Source organism: Cygnus atratus, chromosome Z, assembly GCF_013377495.2.
Source record: "Cygnus atratus isolate AKBS03 ecotype Queensland, Australia chromosome Z, CAtr_DNAZoo_HiC_assembly, whole genome shotgun sequence".
Classification (NCBI taxonomy): Eukaryota; Metazoa; Chordata; class Aves; order Anseriformes; family Anatidae; genus Cygnus; species Cygnus atratus.
Window position 1 is genome coordinate 22,971,603 of NC_066396.1, and position 18,809 is coordinate 22,990,411.

The following is an 18,809-nucleotide window of genomic DNA, read 5'->3' on the forward strand; positions in this document are numbered from 1 at the left end:
CCAGCCAAAAATAACCAGTAAATGAAATGGTTCCTCCACTAGGAGATGTGGTTGTTGCCGTTACCTAGTGTGAAATTTCCAGCAGGTGTAGTTACTATTTTCATGCGCATATCCTCTCTACCAGTGCCCCAGTCAACCACAAAACATTTTGGACTGTATTCTGGAGTCCAGGTGACAACTGCATCAGTTCCCCGAGGTTTAACATTGATTTGGCCAGGCAAGTCTGTGAACAAATGTACCATTAGAGTTGAATGAACAGGAAAGCAGTCTGTCCCTCCCCCCTTCACTTTTTTTCTGTCTTTTGCTCTGAGTCATTTCGAGATTCTTCATTAAGTAGCTGTTGTGAGGATGACCTGTATATAGTAATGTCTACACTTTTTATGTCAATAAAGAAAATTTAGCAGCTAATACTTTGCAGTGGTCTCTGGGAACACCAGTGTTAATTGATGTTCATGACCTTTAATTTCTTACAATTGGATATGTGGAAATGGTTGCTCCACAGCTCAAGAAGCAGCAGCCTGACATTGCTAAACAGCCTCCTGAGGACCGCTATTAACTGCTACATGTAGAGCAAATGCGAGACTGCTTTTACCTGGGGGAGGAGAAGGGGCAAATTATAGATTGTAACTATGTAATTTCATATTTCACATTCTTCCAGAAAAATGCAAAATGCTTTAAAAGTTCTGCTGTCTTCTAAGATAGATTATCAAACTAGGGAACACCTTCTGAGTGAAACTAATGGGGAAAAGAAACAACTCGTCATGTAGTGTAAGAGGTGAATATTATGGCAGACAAAGTTCTCCATTTTATCTCCTATCTGAAAACCAATAAGTAGAATTGAAAATATCTTTACTAGCCAAGAAAAGTTTGTGCATGCAGAGAAGAAATTTATCCTGGGAGCAGAGTTCATGCAATTATCTTCCCAGTAATTCATCATAGGTATAGAGAACCTGCCTGTAAGTAAAACCAAATCTAGAACAGATGTCTGGAGAGAGCCATGAAGAACAGGCAGCAATTTAGTAAACAGGTAGCTGTCAGATGAAAGATGGCTTGAGGTGAGAGTATGTATTACATCAGAAGAAAGAGAAGCAGTTAAATGTAAGGACCAAAATGAATTGTTATGCATTTGCAGGGCAAAGGAGAACGTAATGAGGGGTGTGTGTTAGAAAATTCTAGAAAACTAATTGTTTGCAGATATCTGGTGCTTGCACCCTTGTTCACCGGCGCATTCTGTAGTTTGTTTAAAAAAGAAAAAAGGGAAGAAGAGTCATAGAATCATAGAATACCCTGAGTTGGAAGGGGGACTCACAAGGATCACAGACTCCACACAGGACCACCCCAAAATCAGACCAGATGTCTGAGAGCGTTGTCCAAACACCACTTGAACTCTGTCAGGCTCGATGCTGTGACCACTGCCCTGGGGAGCCTGTCCCAGTGCCCGACCACCCTCTGGGTGCAGAACCTTTCCCTAACACCCAGCCCGACCCTCCCCTGTCCCAGCTCCCTGCCATTCCCTCGGGTCCTGTCGCTGTCCCCAGAGAGCAGAGCTCAGCACCTGCCCCTCCGCTCCCCTTGTGAGGGAGCTGCAGGCTGCCATGAGGCCTCCTCTCAGCCTGCTCTGCTCTGGGCTGAACAGATCAAGGGGCCTCTTCCCCTCTAGACCCTTCACCATCCTGGTTGCCCTCCTTTGGACACTTCTTATATTGTGGGGCCCACAACTGCACACAGTGTTTGAGGTGAGGCCATACCAGTGCAGAGCAGAGCAGGACAATCCCTTCCCTTGACCAGCTAGCAGTGCTGTGCCTGATGCACCCCAGGGTACGTCTGGCCCTTTCGGCTGCCAGGGCACACTGCTGGCTCATGTTCAACTTACTGTCAACCAGAACCCCCAGATCCCTTTCTCCAGCCTCCAGTCCCCCAGTCTGTATGTATAGCAAGGTTTGCCTTGTCCCAGGTGCAGCACTTGCTCTTGTTAAACTTCATGTGGTTGATGATTGCCCAGGCCTTTAATTTGCCAAGATATCTCTGCAAGGCCTCTATGCCCTTGATGGAATCAACAGCTGCTCCTAATTTAGTGTCGACCACCAACTTAGTTAGTGTACCTTCAAGTTATGTTTAATACAAGCAATAATAAATTGCTTGGTGATGTTAACAAGGAATGTTAAATTGCTTGGTCTGTTAGTTAATTTATATCAAAATCATAAAACTTCTCCACCACTTAATTGAGTAAATGTCAAGTACCTGTTGCAGAGGAATCTGGGACAATGTAGGTGGTTTGTGGAGATTCTCCTTCTTTGTTATAGGCAGAAATGTTAACCCTATAATAAGCCATAGAGAGATTTAGAAGAACATTTCTGTCCTTTAGAATGATGCGATTTTGTGAGTCCATGCAGCTGTTGGGTATTCTTTCAACATCAACATAGTATCCAAGGATGTTCTCACTTTGCATTACCTAGAAAGAGGAAAAAGATTATTTCAGGAAAAGGTTCTTCGCTGAGAGGGTGGTTGGGCACTGGAACAGCCTCCCCAGGGACGTAGTCATGGTACCAAGCCTTCTGGAGTTCAAGAAGTGTTTGGACAACACTTTCAGACACATGGTCTGATTTTTTTTTTTTTGGGTGGTCCTTTGGGTACCCAGGAGTTGGACTTCATGATCCTTGTGGGTCCCTTCCAACTCAAATATTCTATGATTCTATGATCTTATAAATGTTATGTCCTGTGTAGAAAATCAAGAGCAATGGAATTGTATAAACAAAATGTCAGATTTGATAATGGGGATAAAATAATAGTATTTCAGTTAGGTTCTCAGTAATCAATTAAGCAAAGTATTTTCTTAACACTAAGAGCATTCTTAAATTGAGAGGATTTAAGCAAAGTTTTAAGTGTTTTGATTAACTGGGATCTTAGTTATGTGCATCCAACTAGCAATAGTTGGTGTAGCAGCCATAACATTCTCTACATTTCACTGGAACATATACCCCTCATAATTAGGAATCTGAAAGTTAACAAGAGGTGTTGAATTGAAGTTTATGCCTCTGGGAATATTCATCTACTAGACTCTGTTAGACATCCAGTCTCTTTGAGGATAAATGCTGATAATTATGCTACAACTTTGGAACATGTTACATATCTATTGATACAAATTTTTAGGTGATGATGGTTCACTCATTATTTTATTGTATTAATCTTCATGACAGATCAGAAAATGAGTGGACAGAAATTCAAACCACTGCAGTCTAGATAGAAACTGAAAGAAATACAAGGAAGTCTGGGAATTGTGCAAGAATTGCTTCTGATGTCCAGTGTGTCTATTATTTCTTAGTCAACGTGGCAGTGAATTAGTAATATAAAGAAAACACTAAGCTAGGAGGTCAAGTTATCTTAGTGAAATAATTGTATAATTTTGGACTAACATAGATGGGATGATGGTCAGCAAATTTAAAAGGCAAAGACATACATGCTGATAGGGATTTCTGCTAGAGGTGGAAGTTTTTAAAATGGAAACGAAGTTTATCCCAGCATATGGAGGGACGAACCAGTGGCCTTATCTGAAGCTCTGATGAAGCTGCTGCGGGAATAGCATTATGCTTCTCTCACCAGACTTTGAAAGTGGAAAATATTTGTGTGTAGGAGAAATAATTCCTAGAATATGTTGCATATGAGGTCTGTTACACAAGAAGAAACAAGCAGAACCTAACTTTCTTAAATTAACAACATGAGACTGGAAAAGCCAAGCACTGTGCAGTGCAGAAGGAGGTCTTATGTTACTTCCAGTGAGGAAAGCAATATGTAATGCCTGGCTGGATGTTCAGAGCTGAAGCCATCTATCTTGTGTCTTTTGGTCCAAACTCTGTAGAGCTTACAGAGTTAGAAACATTAATTGGAACATTAACAAGAACAGAGGACCTATGGCTAGTCTCTACCATTTCAAAGCTGTTTTGTTTGTTTGTTTATTTCAAATTGGCTTAAACAAGTAAGGCAGCAGATTTTTTTTTTCTCTATTTACCATGTTAATTATTGAGTATACTCCTTCGCTCTGCCTCTTCGATGTTTGCTGAAGCCATCTGGACTTGAATCTTATTTGATATACTAGATTAGTACAAGAGATTTCCTGAAAGAAAGTGCTAGCCTTGATCTCATATTTAATGTACATATTTTTTACTTAAAGCACTTTAGTGGAGAATGCTTTCTTAACATTTAAATTGGCATGTACAATCCACTTCTTTATCTCAAAATGAATCATTTACTTTGCAGCTTTGCCTTCTTCTCAGGAGATAAAGGAAAAGAAGGGATATCTCATCCCAATCAGAAGCGTAGGTGTCTACTTCCTCTGCTATTTTTTCTTTCCCTTACAAAAAGCCACAGGGGGTAATTACAAAACTTTCCAGATTTTCTTGATATTTCAAAACTCTGCCAGTCTCTGTCTTTTCTGCTTTAGACATTCCCTATGGCAAGCTTCTGGGAGTTTGTAGATGTTCCTTCTCTCAGCATCTACACAGACTTAGTTTCCACGTGAAAACCTGCAGGTACACTTTGCTCAACAAAATTGCCTATGGGCCCCTTAAATGTGAATTCAAGACTGTCAATTATCCATTTCTTGCCAAGAGAATTTCAGCTGGTTCAATTGACTGATAAACTATAGTCAGTCTGCTGGTAATGCCACCTGCTACAGAAGGGGGGAAGCCTCTCACTTGTAAAGTCAATTTTAAATATCATTAGGGGAAACATGAAGCTAGATGTTCTTGTAAGCCAGAACAACTTTTCTTTCCTTTTCTCTCCTGATTATAATGTATTTGCACTTCTGAATTAGCAAATTAGTAGACTTACTAAGTGCTTTTCTGAAAAGTTTTGGTCTCTATTGAGAATATGAATGTTCCTTAGGAACATGTCAAACACAATGTATGTTGCTTGAACATGTTAAGGCTTACAAGGATCTTTCAAGAAAAGCTTAATTCTAAAACAAGCCTGAGGCACACCAATTCTTGATGTTAGCTGGAAAGAATATTAATTCTAGTCAATGATTTGAGTCTAGAAATTGCTGTTTTAATAATTTTAAGTAAAAAATTAAATAGTTTATAAAATGGTATAGTTTTTGCCTGCTAATTTCTAGCACCGGGCACAGAACCACACAAATTCAGTGAATCCTGAAGCACAAGTTCAATATTCAATGCTTTTTCTTTGTACATTGTAGCCTCAATAAAATGAGAAAGACTATTTTCTTCCTATAAAGTAATGAATGAATAGCATGGATACAACAGAAGGGACCCATACTCAAAAGAACATTACCTCCCACTTAAGAAGAACATTTCTTCTGCCTGGAGAGATTTCTGTAGTTGCATTATATGATATTCTTGGCTTGCTCATGAGCTCTGGTAAACATGGGAAAATAGGAAGACATGCACTCATATAAATCAGTTTGATCTTCATGTTTTCAATAGTATCTGACAATGTTATTTCCTATGATATGAAATTGGAAAAGGCTTTTACACTCACGCTTATTCACGTGAAACCATCTTTCACTTACTGTGAGGGACCAAAATCTCTCTACTCCAAATGCAAACACAGTGAAGACCATCCTTGGCTATGCATCTGAGCTGAACAATGTATGAAGATGTAGCATTTAAATTTGAAATAGTGATGTTGACAGCATTGCTTTCTATGGGCACCTAAAAACAAATGATGTTTAATGTATGTGGCAGCAATAAAACATAAGACATAGTCTTATAAACATAATAAAACATAGTCTTATATTAACTGTTTACTCAGTCAAGGACCATTATTCTGACTGCAGAATAAAGTAGCAGTCCCCATCATAAAAGAAGAATTGCTACGTATCTTAGCCAACTTCTTTTCATTCTTTCAAGATTATACTTTCTTCTTCATGATCTAACTCTGTTCAGCCAGGACATGTAAGCAGTAGTGTAGGTCTAAACATTGTTTTTTAAAATGGATTAGGCATATATGCTGAAAACTTATCAGTTACTTAGCTTTGATACTTGCTGGTGTTCTGAAGAACAATATCACAGCTACCTGGTCTCTGATAAGTCTGAAAATGTAATGATACCAGCAAAGTAAGTAATATGGCCCATCACTTAATGTATAACCAGGACTTGGGATTATATCTAATTTCTGATATCTTCTGTAGATCCTCAGCTTTTCCACTGTTGATTGTTGCGTCTTATTGTCTGGTTAATTTACCAGGTAACACAGTGTTCTTCCTTTTTTTTTATTTTTTTCTCTTTCTGTATTAAACTATTAATTTGTCTCTCCCATACAGCTCAGGATCTGTCAGAACAAAACTAAGAGATCTTTGTGAGATTTGCCTTCAAACTGAACGCTATGCTTTCTCGCTATCCCTATTTCTGTGCTTTTCAGTAGCATCCTGTTTACATGCTGCCATATGTGCTATGTACTGCTGAGCTGATGGTAAGTCACCTTATGTTCTCAAGTAATTGGCATCTGGAAATGCTTACCAGCATCCACTGAGTGGTTTCTGTGAGTGCCTCTCTGTATCTCAGTTCATATTGTGTAGGAGTTGCAGGCATGTCCCATTTTATTATCAGTTGGTTTGTGATCTGATGAGCATTTATGTTAGATGGTGTCAAGCACTTCCCTAAAATGGGAAATATGCAGATGTTATCAATACAAGAGAAGCAGGAAAGCTTTGGTAATTATGTGTCAGGTGTGTTGGTGTGTTTCACTGAAAATAAAATGTAAGACTTGGCTTAGAATACTGAACACTGCAAGACTTTTAAAAGACTGGAAATAAATTATTACTAAATCTTTATGGCATCAACAAAATAGGATTGTTCCCCCTGCAATTATTTTGTGAATGCTTCTCCTGATATCAGGAAGACCCTTTTTCTAAACAGGTGCTATTCTGAGTGAGTCTGAATGCAAAATCAAAATGTCAATAGTACCTAAAATCATGTTCTGTAGATAAGTTTACAGAACTTAATGGCTTCCAGTTTCAGCAACTGCGTTTAGCTATATAATTTTAAATGTAAATACATTTTGTTTCCCCTCCAATAAAAGCAAGGTGGCCAAAAGTCTCCCAAGGAGGTCATAGTGATAATTTGGTTGTACTGGTAGTGCCTGTCAGTGGTGAGAAGCACTGTTTTACTTGGAATATAGTTACTCTGAGAAGGTGGGGCTTTGGGAAGATCTTGAAGTTTTCTCAGTGATTTGGTACTCTAGAGAATCTGTGAACAAATATCTAAACTGCATAGTTCATAGGATTTCTTTTTTCATTCATCCACTGAAGTACTGTGTAATAGGCAAGTAGGCTGAGAAAATAGCTGAGACTTGAAAAGATTTCTTAAAACTTTAACGTCCTATAGCAAGAATTCCTTAAATGCCTGCTACTGAGTCAGCCTGCTCTTTTTATACCCCTAAAGAAGTTACGAAAACCACCAGAGAGCAGAGGAAGCTGGTGAAGTATGGTACACAAAGATATTATCAGTATATATTTTTGGGCATATAAGTATTTTATAATCTAGCGAATGTTTTAAAGTCCTGCTCCCATTAAAAAAAAAAAAAAAAAAAAAAGACTTCTGCAATTGACTTCAATGAAGAATGAAGATTTCATCCAAAGAAGCTGAACTGCAAGGCTCTGAATTAGTGAAAAGAACGTGTATATCAGGAGTTACTATTTCGAAAATAGTTTTGAAGAAAATGCTACCACTGTTTCAGCTGGATGGTGAAGTAATACAAATCATGAAGATGTTGTACCTGCTTTGCTTGGTGTAACTGAGATGTTCTTTCCTTTCACACAGCTGTCATGGGCATATCTCACTTCTATCCAAATAGATGCAGAGCGTTGCATGTAGAGATTCCTTCGTTCTATTGTGATGGAAGGTGACGACGTATTTGCTTTGAAAAGTTTATTGATTCTTTCCCTTCACAAAAGAGGAATCAAAATGAAGACCAAACTTTTCTGAGCAACTTGAAACAGCAAATGTAATTCCAGTACCCCAGTAATTCTAGCTAAATTAAACTTGCAAATCTGTGTTGTGTGGTGGAAAACTGTTAAATTCTTTAAATTTGTAATACACAGAGTGATACAAGACAAAATCTGTATGGCCTTCTTGTACTTAAAATTGAATGTAAATAGCATTTAGAAGGTATAACTTTAGGTTAGAAATTACTTCATAAAATCTACTTGCCACCTACAATGGAGATACATAAATTCCTTGAATGAATCTGAATTACCACAAAGGTATGAAAAACGTGGTGTGTTATGGTGTTATGCGTGTCTTCTGACTAAAGTCTGATGCTTTACAGGAACAAGACATAGATAATTAAATGCCACCTCAGTCCTCAGACCTGTAGATTTCTCCTAAATATACCTAAGTATGAAAATGGCCCAGGAAGTCTGAGAAATCTCATTGTTTTCACCCACAGTTGCTGGTGCCTGATGCTTCAGTGTGTTTGTAGTTCCAACATTCATCCAGGAAGAGGATTTCTCTGCTTGAAGGTCACTAAAAGTTGGACCTCCTAGACAAACACCCTATTCCTCAGATTTTACATTAGTATTCAGTACTCCTGTAGGTACTGCAATATCTACATGGGAGGTGCCTAAGCAGGTACTCCTCTCATCCTCAGTTACTTGCTTTCAAGAACGCTCTTTCAAGAACAATACTAAAGCAAAAATTCAGTCTCCCTTGTCCTTTGACTTTGTTTACAAATTCCTTATTTTACTGAATTCATTAGCAGCAGAAAATACCTCCAGTTTTTTCAAATAAATCTTCAAGTCTTCCCCCTCCTCAGCCTTGTGTAATGGTTGAAGATGCAACAGAAAATGTAAGTTAACAGGGTAAGTCTACCATGTACAGAATATACTTGCAAGATACAAAGTGCCTCCAACTCATGGTGACTGTCCAGTAAAACTTTTTTATATAAATGACTTCCGTAATTACTATGTGCTTCGGATTAGTTAATGGAAAGATATTTTATGCCACCTTGATTCTCACCCAGATCCAATAGCTGGCCAATTCTCTGTTATAAATTTAAACAAATTCAGTGGCCATAAGGTATGTGGACTGTCCAGAACTATTTGGAGCCCTTTAGGCACTTTACACTGTTTTGGCCAAAACCATTTAATGCAGACAGGAGTCCACAGTTCACAGAATCACAAAACAGCTGAGGTCGTATTGGACCTCTGGAAATCATCTCGTCCAATATTACTGCTCAAAGGAGGATCACCTGGGGCAGTTAACAGCAGGGGGAATAGCACGTGTTAGAGCCAGTCCTGTGTCAATATACATTGTCCTTGTAGTTCCATTAGAGAGGAAACCTCTTGCTATCTGGGCTGGCTGAAGCCAGCTGAGATTTTGGCCTTTTCCAGTGATCTGTAGTGAAAACTGAAGTTCTGACAATGTCCTACATGTAACCAATTGCCATAAAAACATTATCTTGGGTAGTAGAGGGTTTAGGACTAGCATGTGAATGTAAAGAATATGTAAAGAACAGCAGGGATGGGGATAATGAATAAACACTTAAAGGGGAAAGATTTGACTTTATTCTGGTGTTTCTTCACCATTCAGTCGTGTTTCCTTCATGAAAAGGACTTAAATGGCAGGCTGTTCCTGTTCTATCTAGGCTTTCTCTCACAACCCCCCTCTACAATTTACTCTCTGACACACACAGAACAGATTTTTCAAGGCTAAAGCTGTGCCAATTCAATGTTCTTAAAAACAAATGTGTAGGTATACTAATCGCCTACCTACGTATTTCAAGTGTTAAATGTGCTGATCACAATAGAATATTAAATAACTGGAAAAAAAAACACAACACACACACACACAAAAACAAAAACAACAACAACAACAACAAAACAAACAAAAAAAAACAACCAAACAAAAAAAACCTTGAAGGTTCCCCCATCTTCTGCTCCATCCGTGTTGTGAATCAGGCATTAATATTTCAAACTATGGTTTTGAGTGCTTGGTTTGAACATTTGTGTGGAATAGTTTTTCCTTGATCCTTTTTTTCCTGACAATTAAATCAAAAGCAAGGACAAGGAAAAAATTCAGTGTCAAACTAATGTTATTTGTAGATTGAGGTGATGTCCTCTTCTAGGCAAGCAAAAAATCCTTTCAAATGCATTTTGTTTTCCTTCTAGCCCAATGAATAGGGAGAAAAGAAGATTTTCTTGAAGATTACTAGGCTGAAGCCTAGGAGACTGAGGTTCAGGTCCTGGCTCTGGCTTGGGAAAATCTCTGACTCTGTGAGGCAGTTGTTTCCCTCCTTGCCCACCTTCTCTTTCACTATTTTACTGCCAGTTCTCCATTCATAACATCAACTCTGCAGCCTAGGAAAAGCACAGTCTGAGTTTGGCTGGAGAGTTAAGAGCAATGACATTACAAATACTCTGGCTGATAGCATCTCTGTAGAAGGAGAGCTGTTTCACAGGTGATTCTCCCCTTCCAAGGAATCAGTGCTCCTGGAAGACACAGGAGATGAGACAGCAAATTCAGTGAAGTTTGGTACTTATTGCAAATTGGCACCTGCTGCTACCTCCAGTGGGAAAGTGTTGATGGAGCCAGGGAGAGTAATCACACCCTGAGGTGGCTGCCTTGCTAGTCTGCAGTGTGCAGATCACCCTGGGGAATTTGCCAGCGTAGTGACATTTTCTTAGCTTCAGGAGATGCTCATGACCACAGCTCTTTTTTTTTTTTTTTTTTTAAATGCAAAGAGCAAAGAGCAGTGTGTTATGTGGTAACATAATCAGCTGTAAGTATCAGAATTTGCCAACAGCATACAGTATTGTAACCTGTGTACCCCACGACATGGCCTCATGGCACAGATTGTGCCTTCTGATCTCAGTTCTCTCTTTCTAAACATGCCCTTAATCTCATGGGAGATCCCAAATATGTAGATATAAAATGAGGAAAATCCCTTTTGTAATGAAGGTACTGAGACAGCAACCTGCATTGTTCTTTTTAAAAAAGCACTGTGCAGATGTTGATTTAATCTGCCTATCTACATTTTACATGGGTTTTGTTTTAACTTCCTCAAAAAATGGAGCATGAAAACTGAAGATACCCATATTATGAGATTAACACCTACAAGTTAATTCCAGCTATTAAACTTGATAATTCAAAATTGCAGTAAAATACTTCAAAATCTATGTTTCATACATGCCACATCCAATATCTCATTTGATATGTGGCTTAATATAATATATAATGTATAATGTGTGTATTAGTGTTGAATATTCAGTGCAAACCAATAGACAAAAATAGAAACAATTAATGTGATCTGTGGAAATAGTTTTTCAAACAGACATGTTGGAAGCATTAAAAGATGTCTAATGACCAGCAAACTATAGAAAGAAGAAATAATTGCTTCTCAGATAAACATGATTTACTGGGTGGGAAGAGGGTTCTTGCAAGACCATTTACATGTTCTCAGTGGACAGTGAAAAAAATTACTGGTATGAAGAGCTTGTTTCACTTCTCTGCAATAGGGCTACCGACTTACAAAGTTGCTCTGTTATCTTTTTTTTTTTTTTTTTTTTTTTTTAAACAGGGAGGGAAGATAGGGGTCTAATCTTGATCAAAATTTAATGAATCAGTGAAAAAGACAGGTAAGCACAGTTGCTGCTGAGGTCCTCCCAGTCTGATCCAGAGTAGCTTTGCCAGGCACCTTTCATGAAATTAGGAAGAGGTAAATCACTCTTCCTCAGATTGGACAGAGCAATTGTTGAATCGATGCACCTATTTCAGATTTTTCTGTATGTATTTTCCATTCAAGCAGAGGTTCTAGCTCTTTCTGCATTGACAATTAAGCTAATCTAAGCTTCTGCTTGGCACTGTGTGTGCTTGCCAATGTCAATCTCCTTACAGTTTGGAATGTGCAGCTCTTACCAAATCAATATGAGGTGTGAGGAAAGATTTTGATCAGTATTGTGTAACAACCTATAATGGGATGAAATGCATCAGAACACATCTCAGGCAGGTAAGAATAATGCCAAACAGCAATAAGAGCTTTTCATTTTCTGAAGTAACTTTTAGACTTACCATTTTAAGAATAAGTTGTAAATAACAGTATTTGGAGCACTGGGTGCTGGCAACCAGGTGCAAGTTAGATCCTCACTTATTTCTTTGTAGCACATCAATTCATTGTCCCAGTCTGCAAAATGAAAACATGCGGATTGGAAAACACCCATCACAAGCAACTATTTACCATCAAAAAAGTACAAGATGGCTAGGAGAATCAAAAGAAAAAAAAAATAAAACCAGTTACATTCTTTGTGCAATGAAATAAGTACTAGCTGTGTGAACCCTTATACCATGTTTATTCTCAAGGCAAGCAGCTCACTAATGCTCAGAACAAGGGACAGAAACATTTAGAGAGATTAAACATTATGAGTTGCAATGTTTCCAAGGAAAAACTAGTTTTCCTACATGGCAGTGAAAACCGAGAATTGTTCCAATGTTTTGCATTCCCTTTACCAGCTACTACTTGCAAAATAATGTAGTACTGAAATGCTTGCCATGGTTTTTCTTGTGGCTTTGGTGTTGTTACACCTTTGAACTGTGTTTCTCTCCTACAACACTGACATCTTGCTTGCAGTTTGCCTCTGCACTTATTTAAAGCTTAAACTGGTTAAACTGTTGTTGTTGTTGATTTGTTTTTGTTGTTGTTGTTTTGTTTTGTCAATTCTGACTGGAATATCTTTATCCTACTGGAAGCACTCTCTGGCAGAACTAATTCCATACATACAAGGAAGCACTTCCAGCTGCTGATAACCTGTTTTGCTAACTTTGAGGAAAGTTATTGCAAGATAATTTCCCTATAGCAGACGATAATACTGTTAGTACCTCTCTGCTAACAGACCTTAGATTTTTATCTCCCACCTCTGCTCTGCTCTAGTTTCACACCTTCCTGATCTGGCAGTTAGTGCCTTTTGTGCTCTCAGTGTCTCTGCAGATGCAGCGGGCTCAGAGCAGCAGCTGTGTGCCACTGCTCAAGTGTTTTCTGGAATTTGTGCAAGGCAGTGGCTTCTGGTGGGTCACTCCAGATCCATGGTGCAAAACACATCCCCCAGGGGAGTCACTATGGCTTGGAAATCTTGCAGAACACGGAGCATCGGCCTTGCATGGAGGGGAGGCACAGTTCCTCAGCAGAATTACAAACTGGAGCTGGCAACAGCTTTGCTTGGAGCAGATTATTGGCAGCTAAACAGAATTTTGTAGACATTTTGGAAATCATAGGCCAGACCTGAGGATCTCGTAGACCTCACACATCCCTGTGAAACATCTTAGAAAGTCATGCAAGAATTAATTTCTTGCATAATTAATTTTAAGGAGGAGTCGGGGGGAGAGAGTGGCTTCCTTTCGGTGATTATCACTGAGGGCAAACGTGATATTTCCACAGTTTCCAAACTGAAAGAATTACTGGGGAGTTTCTTGCAAAGCATTATATCACCATAGCACAGGAATAATTATCAACAACAGAACTGATTGACTAGACTCCAGAATTACTCTAAAACTATCAGTCATCTCTATCTGGAGAACCAGAGTTCAGAATAATTGCTGGAGAACAACAGAATATTGTATGCTACCAGACTCAAAAAGATCACATTACAAAGCAGGAATACAAATTTATATACGAAACAACTTGTGTTTATTTTTTGGATTTTTTAAATTTTTTTTTTTTACCCAAAGAGAAATTAACAACTGATGATGTTCTTAAAGGATCTCATCTTTTAGTTTCTGGTGGTAAAGCTAATTTCAGTATTTCAGAAATCTCTTGTCAGAAACTTTAATCATAAAATCTGACTGTTCTCCTTTTGCTTTGTGTCTTACCGTCTGAACTATTAGTTCAGAAGAATCAGCCATTGTGTCTCAAACCACCACCCACACTTTTTAAAAGAGATACAGAAATAAAATGTGTTGGTTTTTCTTCTCTTCAGAAAAGTAGATAAGGATCTCAAAATGTACAGGATATTTAATGTGATAATGATTTTTTTTCCTAATAAGTAGAGCCATGTGTTCCTTACATCTAAGAGGTTTAATAAGATGCCATTAGACCTATTAGTCTTCAACAATAAAGGTTTGCTCTTTGATAAGTAAATATGTGTGTCTCTGGACTTGGTAATACAGGATGGTTGTGGTTCAGAGATTCACCCAGGTTCATAGAGTCACAAAATTGGTTGGGTTGGAATCCAGACCCAGACCATCTGGTCACAAGCCCCTGCCATGGGCAGGGACACCTCCCACCAGACCAAGCTGCCCAAAGCCCCATCCAGCCTGGCTTTGAGCACCTCCAGGGATGAGGCATCCACAGCTTCTCTGGGCAGCCTGTGCCAGCGCCTCGCCACCCTCTGAGTGAAGAATTCCCTCCTAACATCTAATCTATCTCTCCACTCTTGTAGTTTTAAACTGTTCCCCCTTATCCTGTCATTGTCTGCCCAAGCAAAAAGTTGCTCTCCACCTTTTTTATAAGCCCCCTTTAAGTATTTTAAAGCTGCTATAAGGTCACCCCAGAGCCTTCTTCAGGCTGAACAGTCCCAACTCTCTCAGCCTTTCTCATAGGAGAGAGATCATCCTTGTGGCCCTCCTCTGGACCCACTCTAACAGATCCACATCCTTCTTGTGCTGGGGGCCCCAGACCTGGATACAGCACTCCAAGTGGGGCCTCACAAGAGCAGAAGGGCAGAATCACCTCCCTCAACCTGCTGGCCACTCATCTGTTGATGCAGCCCTAGATCACAGAATCACAGAACGACCAAGGTTGGAAGGGACCTCTAAAGATCATCTAATCCAATGCCCCTGCCAAGCAGGATCACCTAGAGCACATTGTGTAGGATGGCATCCAGGCTGGTTTTGAGTATCTCCAGAGAAGAAGACTCCACAAGCTCTCTGGGCAACCCGTGCCAGTGCTCTGTCACCCTCACAGCACAGAAGTGCCCTCTCATATTCATCCGGAACCTCCTGTGCTTCAGTTTGTGCCCGTTGCCTCTCGTCCTGTCGCTGGGCACAACTGAAAAGAGACTGGCTCCATCCTCTCAACACCCTCCACTCAGATATTTATACACATTGTTGAGGTCTCCCCTCAGTCTTCTCTTTTCCAGACTAAACAGGCCCAACTCTCTCAGTCTGTCCTCATAAGACAGGTGCTCCAGTCCTCTCATCATCTTCGTAGCCCTCCTCTGGACTCACTCCAGTAGCTCTATGTCCCTCTTGTGCTGGGGAGCCCAAAGCTGGACACAGCACTCCAGGTGTGGCCTCACCAGGGCTGAGTAGAGGGGGAGGATCACCTCCCTTGACCTGCTGGCAACACTCTTCCAAATGCACCCCAGGATACCGTTGGCCTTCTTGGCCACAAGGGCACACTGCTGGCTCATGGTCAGCCTGCTGTCCACCAGGACTCCCACGTCCCTCTCTGCAGAGCTGCTCTCCAGCAGGTCAACCCCCAGCCTGTACGGGTGCTTGGGGTTATTCCTCCCTAGGTGCAGGACCCTGCACTTGCCCTTGTTGAACTTCATGAGGTTCCTCTTGGTCCTACCCTCCAGCCTGTCGAGGTCCCTCTGAATGGCAGCACAGCCCTCTGGGGTATCAGCCACTCCTCCCAGCTTAGTGTCATCAACAAACTTGCTGAGGGTGCACTCCATTCCACCATCCAGGTTGTTGATGAATAAGCTGAACAACACTGTACCCAGTACTGACCCCAGAGGAACACCGCTAGCTACAGGCCTCCAAATAGACTGCACCACTAAGCACAACCCTCTGAAAATGCAGGACATAGTTGGCCTTCTGGGCTGCGGGTGTGCACTACTGGCTCATGTCGAGCTTTTTGTCCACCAGAACCCCCAGGTCGTTCTCCGCAGGGCTGCCCTTAATGAGTTCTTCTCCCAGTCTGTGCTCGTGTCTGGGATTGCCCCAAACCAGGTGCAGCACTTTGCATTTGCACTTGTTGAACCTCATGTGGTTTACATGGGCACATTTCTCCAGCCTGTCCAGGTCCCTTTGGATGGCATCCCTTCCTTCTGATGTATCAGCTGCACCACTCAGCTTGGTGTCATCTGCAAACTTGCTGAGGGTGCACTCAATCCCACTGTCCATGTTGTTGATAAAGATATTAAACAGCGTCAGTCTCAGGACAGACTCCTGAGGGACAGCACTCGTCACCATGCTCCACCTGGACATAGAGCCATCGACCACCACACTCTGGGTGTGACTTTCAAGCCAATTCCTTTCCACTGAATGGTCTACCCTTCATACCCACCTCTCTCCAATATGGAGATCAGGTTGTCATGTAGGACCAGGTCAAAGGGCTTGCAGAAGTCCAGGTAGATGACATCTGTCGGTCTTCCCTTGTCAACTGATGCAGTCACTCCATCACAGAAGGCCACACGATTGGTCAGGCACAATTTACATTTGGTGACGCCATGCTGGCTCTCTCAGATTGCCTCCTTGTCCTGCATATGCCTTGACATTGCTTCCAGGAGGATCTGTTCCATGATTTTCCCAGGCACAGAGTAGAGACTCTGTAGTTCCCCATGTCTTCCTTTCTATCCTTTTTAAAAATGGGATCCCAGTTTTCTGCCCTCCATGCTTGCTTTCTTAGACAGGGGGATGGAGAGAACTTGAGCTCTAAGAAAAACATCCTTAAAGAGTTGCCAGTTCTGTTCAGCTCCTTAGTCCCCACAGATGGTGTTCCAGGGGATCTCAGCCTTTAAACAGCTGGAAGTTCACTTGTTGGAAATTCAGGGTCCTAACGTTGCTCTCTGCAAGGCTCATATATCTTGAGATCACAAACCCAGCCAGGGCATGGTCACTACATCCCAGACTGCCTCCAATCTTAACCTCTTTAAATAGTTTGCCTGCACTGGTGAGCAGCACGTTCAGTAACGCTTCGCAGGTTGGTTTGTCTAATACCTGGATGAAGAATTTATTTTCAGTGCACTCTGTGAGGGTCCAGGATTACTCACAGCCTGCTGTGCTGCTTCCCCAGCAGACATCCAGGTGGTTGAAGTCCCCCATCAGGGTAAGAGTGTGCAAATGTGATGCTTGTAGTAGCTGAAGCTACTAGAACCTCATCCACAGGTTCTTCTTAATCAGGCAGCCTGTAGTAGACACCATCCACAAGCTGTCCTTTTTTTTGGTGTCGTCCTTAACTTTTACCCACAAACTCTCAACCTATCCATGGCTGTTTCTCAGAGGCATCTCTTCACAATCAATATCTTCCCTAACATAGAGGGCAACACCCCCACCACTCCTTCCCTGCCCATCTCTTCCGAAGAGCTTGTAGCTCTTCAGAACAAAGCCCCCTCTGTTTCAGTGTTCCAGTTATGTGATCCATCCCACCACATTTCAGTGATAGCAGTCAGGTCATATTTTTCTAATTGCACCACGATTTCCAACTCCTCCTGCTTGTTTCCTCAGAACACCCTTGCCAAATTATGCTGTAAAAGAGCAGTCCTCCTCTTTTCCTCACTCGGAGTGATTTCTTCCTATAACCTGAATTACAGAGTGTCCTTGGTATGCCTATCATCACTTGGATGGCAGCCGTATATTTAAATTAACAGTTGGTTTGGACCAGAAAGTATGTTAGTATGGCTCAGACTTAAGACCTCCAACCCATGACACCTCCTTTCTCCTACCAAAAGAAATATGCATTTCTAATTAAAGTCTGCTGCACCAGTCTAGGTGTGTGCAGCTTCCTTTTTGGGAAGATGGAGATCAGGTCTTCCTTGTTTCTACAGCAAATGTGAATAATTATTTAGTTCTTTGCTTTCCTAGTCCAATCACCAAACCAAACCTTGGCCACCTGCACTCTTGATATGGTACTCTAAGAACTGGAGAAAGTAGCAACTGCTCTCACGTTATTCTCCTCATTTACTCTGAATTGAGCCTTTCGTTGACTTGGTAATTCTTCTTTTCTTTTAAATTAACAACTGGAAACAAAACCTTTTTGGAACTGCTATAACACTTCACATCAGTATGTTTGTAACATACAGCTTCTGAAACTGTGAAATAACAGTTCTGGAGAGATGAAATCAAATGGAAACATTTCCCCCTTCTAATGAATTCCTTTTAACTTCTTCCCAAACCATTTCTGTTAACAGAGACCCATGTGGTGACCACAGTGCTGCAGACCTGTTTCTCCTTACAGAAGCATAGGGGCTTGTATTGTTCTTCATGCTCTTGGTCTTACAAAAAAAGTAAAAAAAATAAAATAGATGTCTTTCTCTATAAAATGGCTTTCTCTATGAGACAGTTTAAAAACAGCCAAGGCAAAAATAGTAGCTTCTGTGTGTGGAAAGAGTGTATTAACATACCCCACCCTCACTGCCCTGGCTGATGTACTAAAAAAGTCCTACAAAGTCCCATAAAGTCCTGTAAAGTCCTATACTACACTCTTCAGCTGAACATATTATGTTACCCACGTTTTTTTTCACTTGTCCTATATTTGTGGGTACACATGTGCATACTGTTTTTATCCCATTCCATTTTGGTTTTACTGTACTGCTTCCTTTTAAATAATGTATGTATTATTAGTTCTTCTTCACCTTAGAATATTAGCCCTGTGCCAAGACTGCACTCTGAGATGTGCAAACAAACAAAAAACTTCCCCTGTACCAAAAAATCACAATCCAGTTTCCTCTTTAAAACAAACAAACAAACAAACAAGGCTCAATTTTTGCACTCCTGTACGTATGGTTTTCTTCTAATTTTTTCTGGTATTCTCAGTAATGCTTTAGTCCAATGGAGTAATAGCAAGAACTAGATAATTATGCATAGCTAATTTCAGAAAAATGCAGTCATATTGATGTTGTCTCATCCAGTGCCACTGTG

At 40.6% G+C, this 18,809-nt stretch overlaps 1 protein-coding gene across 1 annotated transcript in view; it reads right to left on the bottom strand.

Moving 5' to 3' along the window:
* Positions 1 to 18,809, bottom strand: part of LOC118251447 (interleukin-6 receptor subunit beta-like) — a 32,504-nt gene that overhangs the window by 12,902 nt on the left and 793 nt on the right. The window contains exons 3-9 of the mRNA XM_035553552.2: positions 12,024 to 12,135; positions 7,732 to 7,898; positions 6,474 to 6,613; positions 5,525 to 5,666; positions 5,287 to 5,369; positions 2,242 to 2,452; positions 65 to 223 (exon numbers count right to left, since the gene is read on the bottom strand). Of these exons, the coding sequence (XP_035409445.2) occupies positions 65 to 223; positions 2,242 to 2,452; positions 5,287 to 5,369; positions 5,525 to 5,666; positions 6,474 to 6,613; positions 7,732 to 7,898; positions 12,024 to 12,135 (1,014 nt within the window). The remainder of the gene's footprint in view (positions 1 to 64; positions 224 to 2,241; positions 2,453 to 5,286; positions 5,370 to 5,524; positions 5,667 to 6,473; positions 6,614 to 7,731; positions 7,899 to 12,023; positions 12,136 to 18,809) is intronic.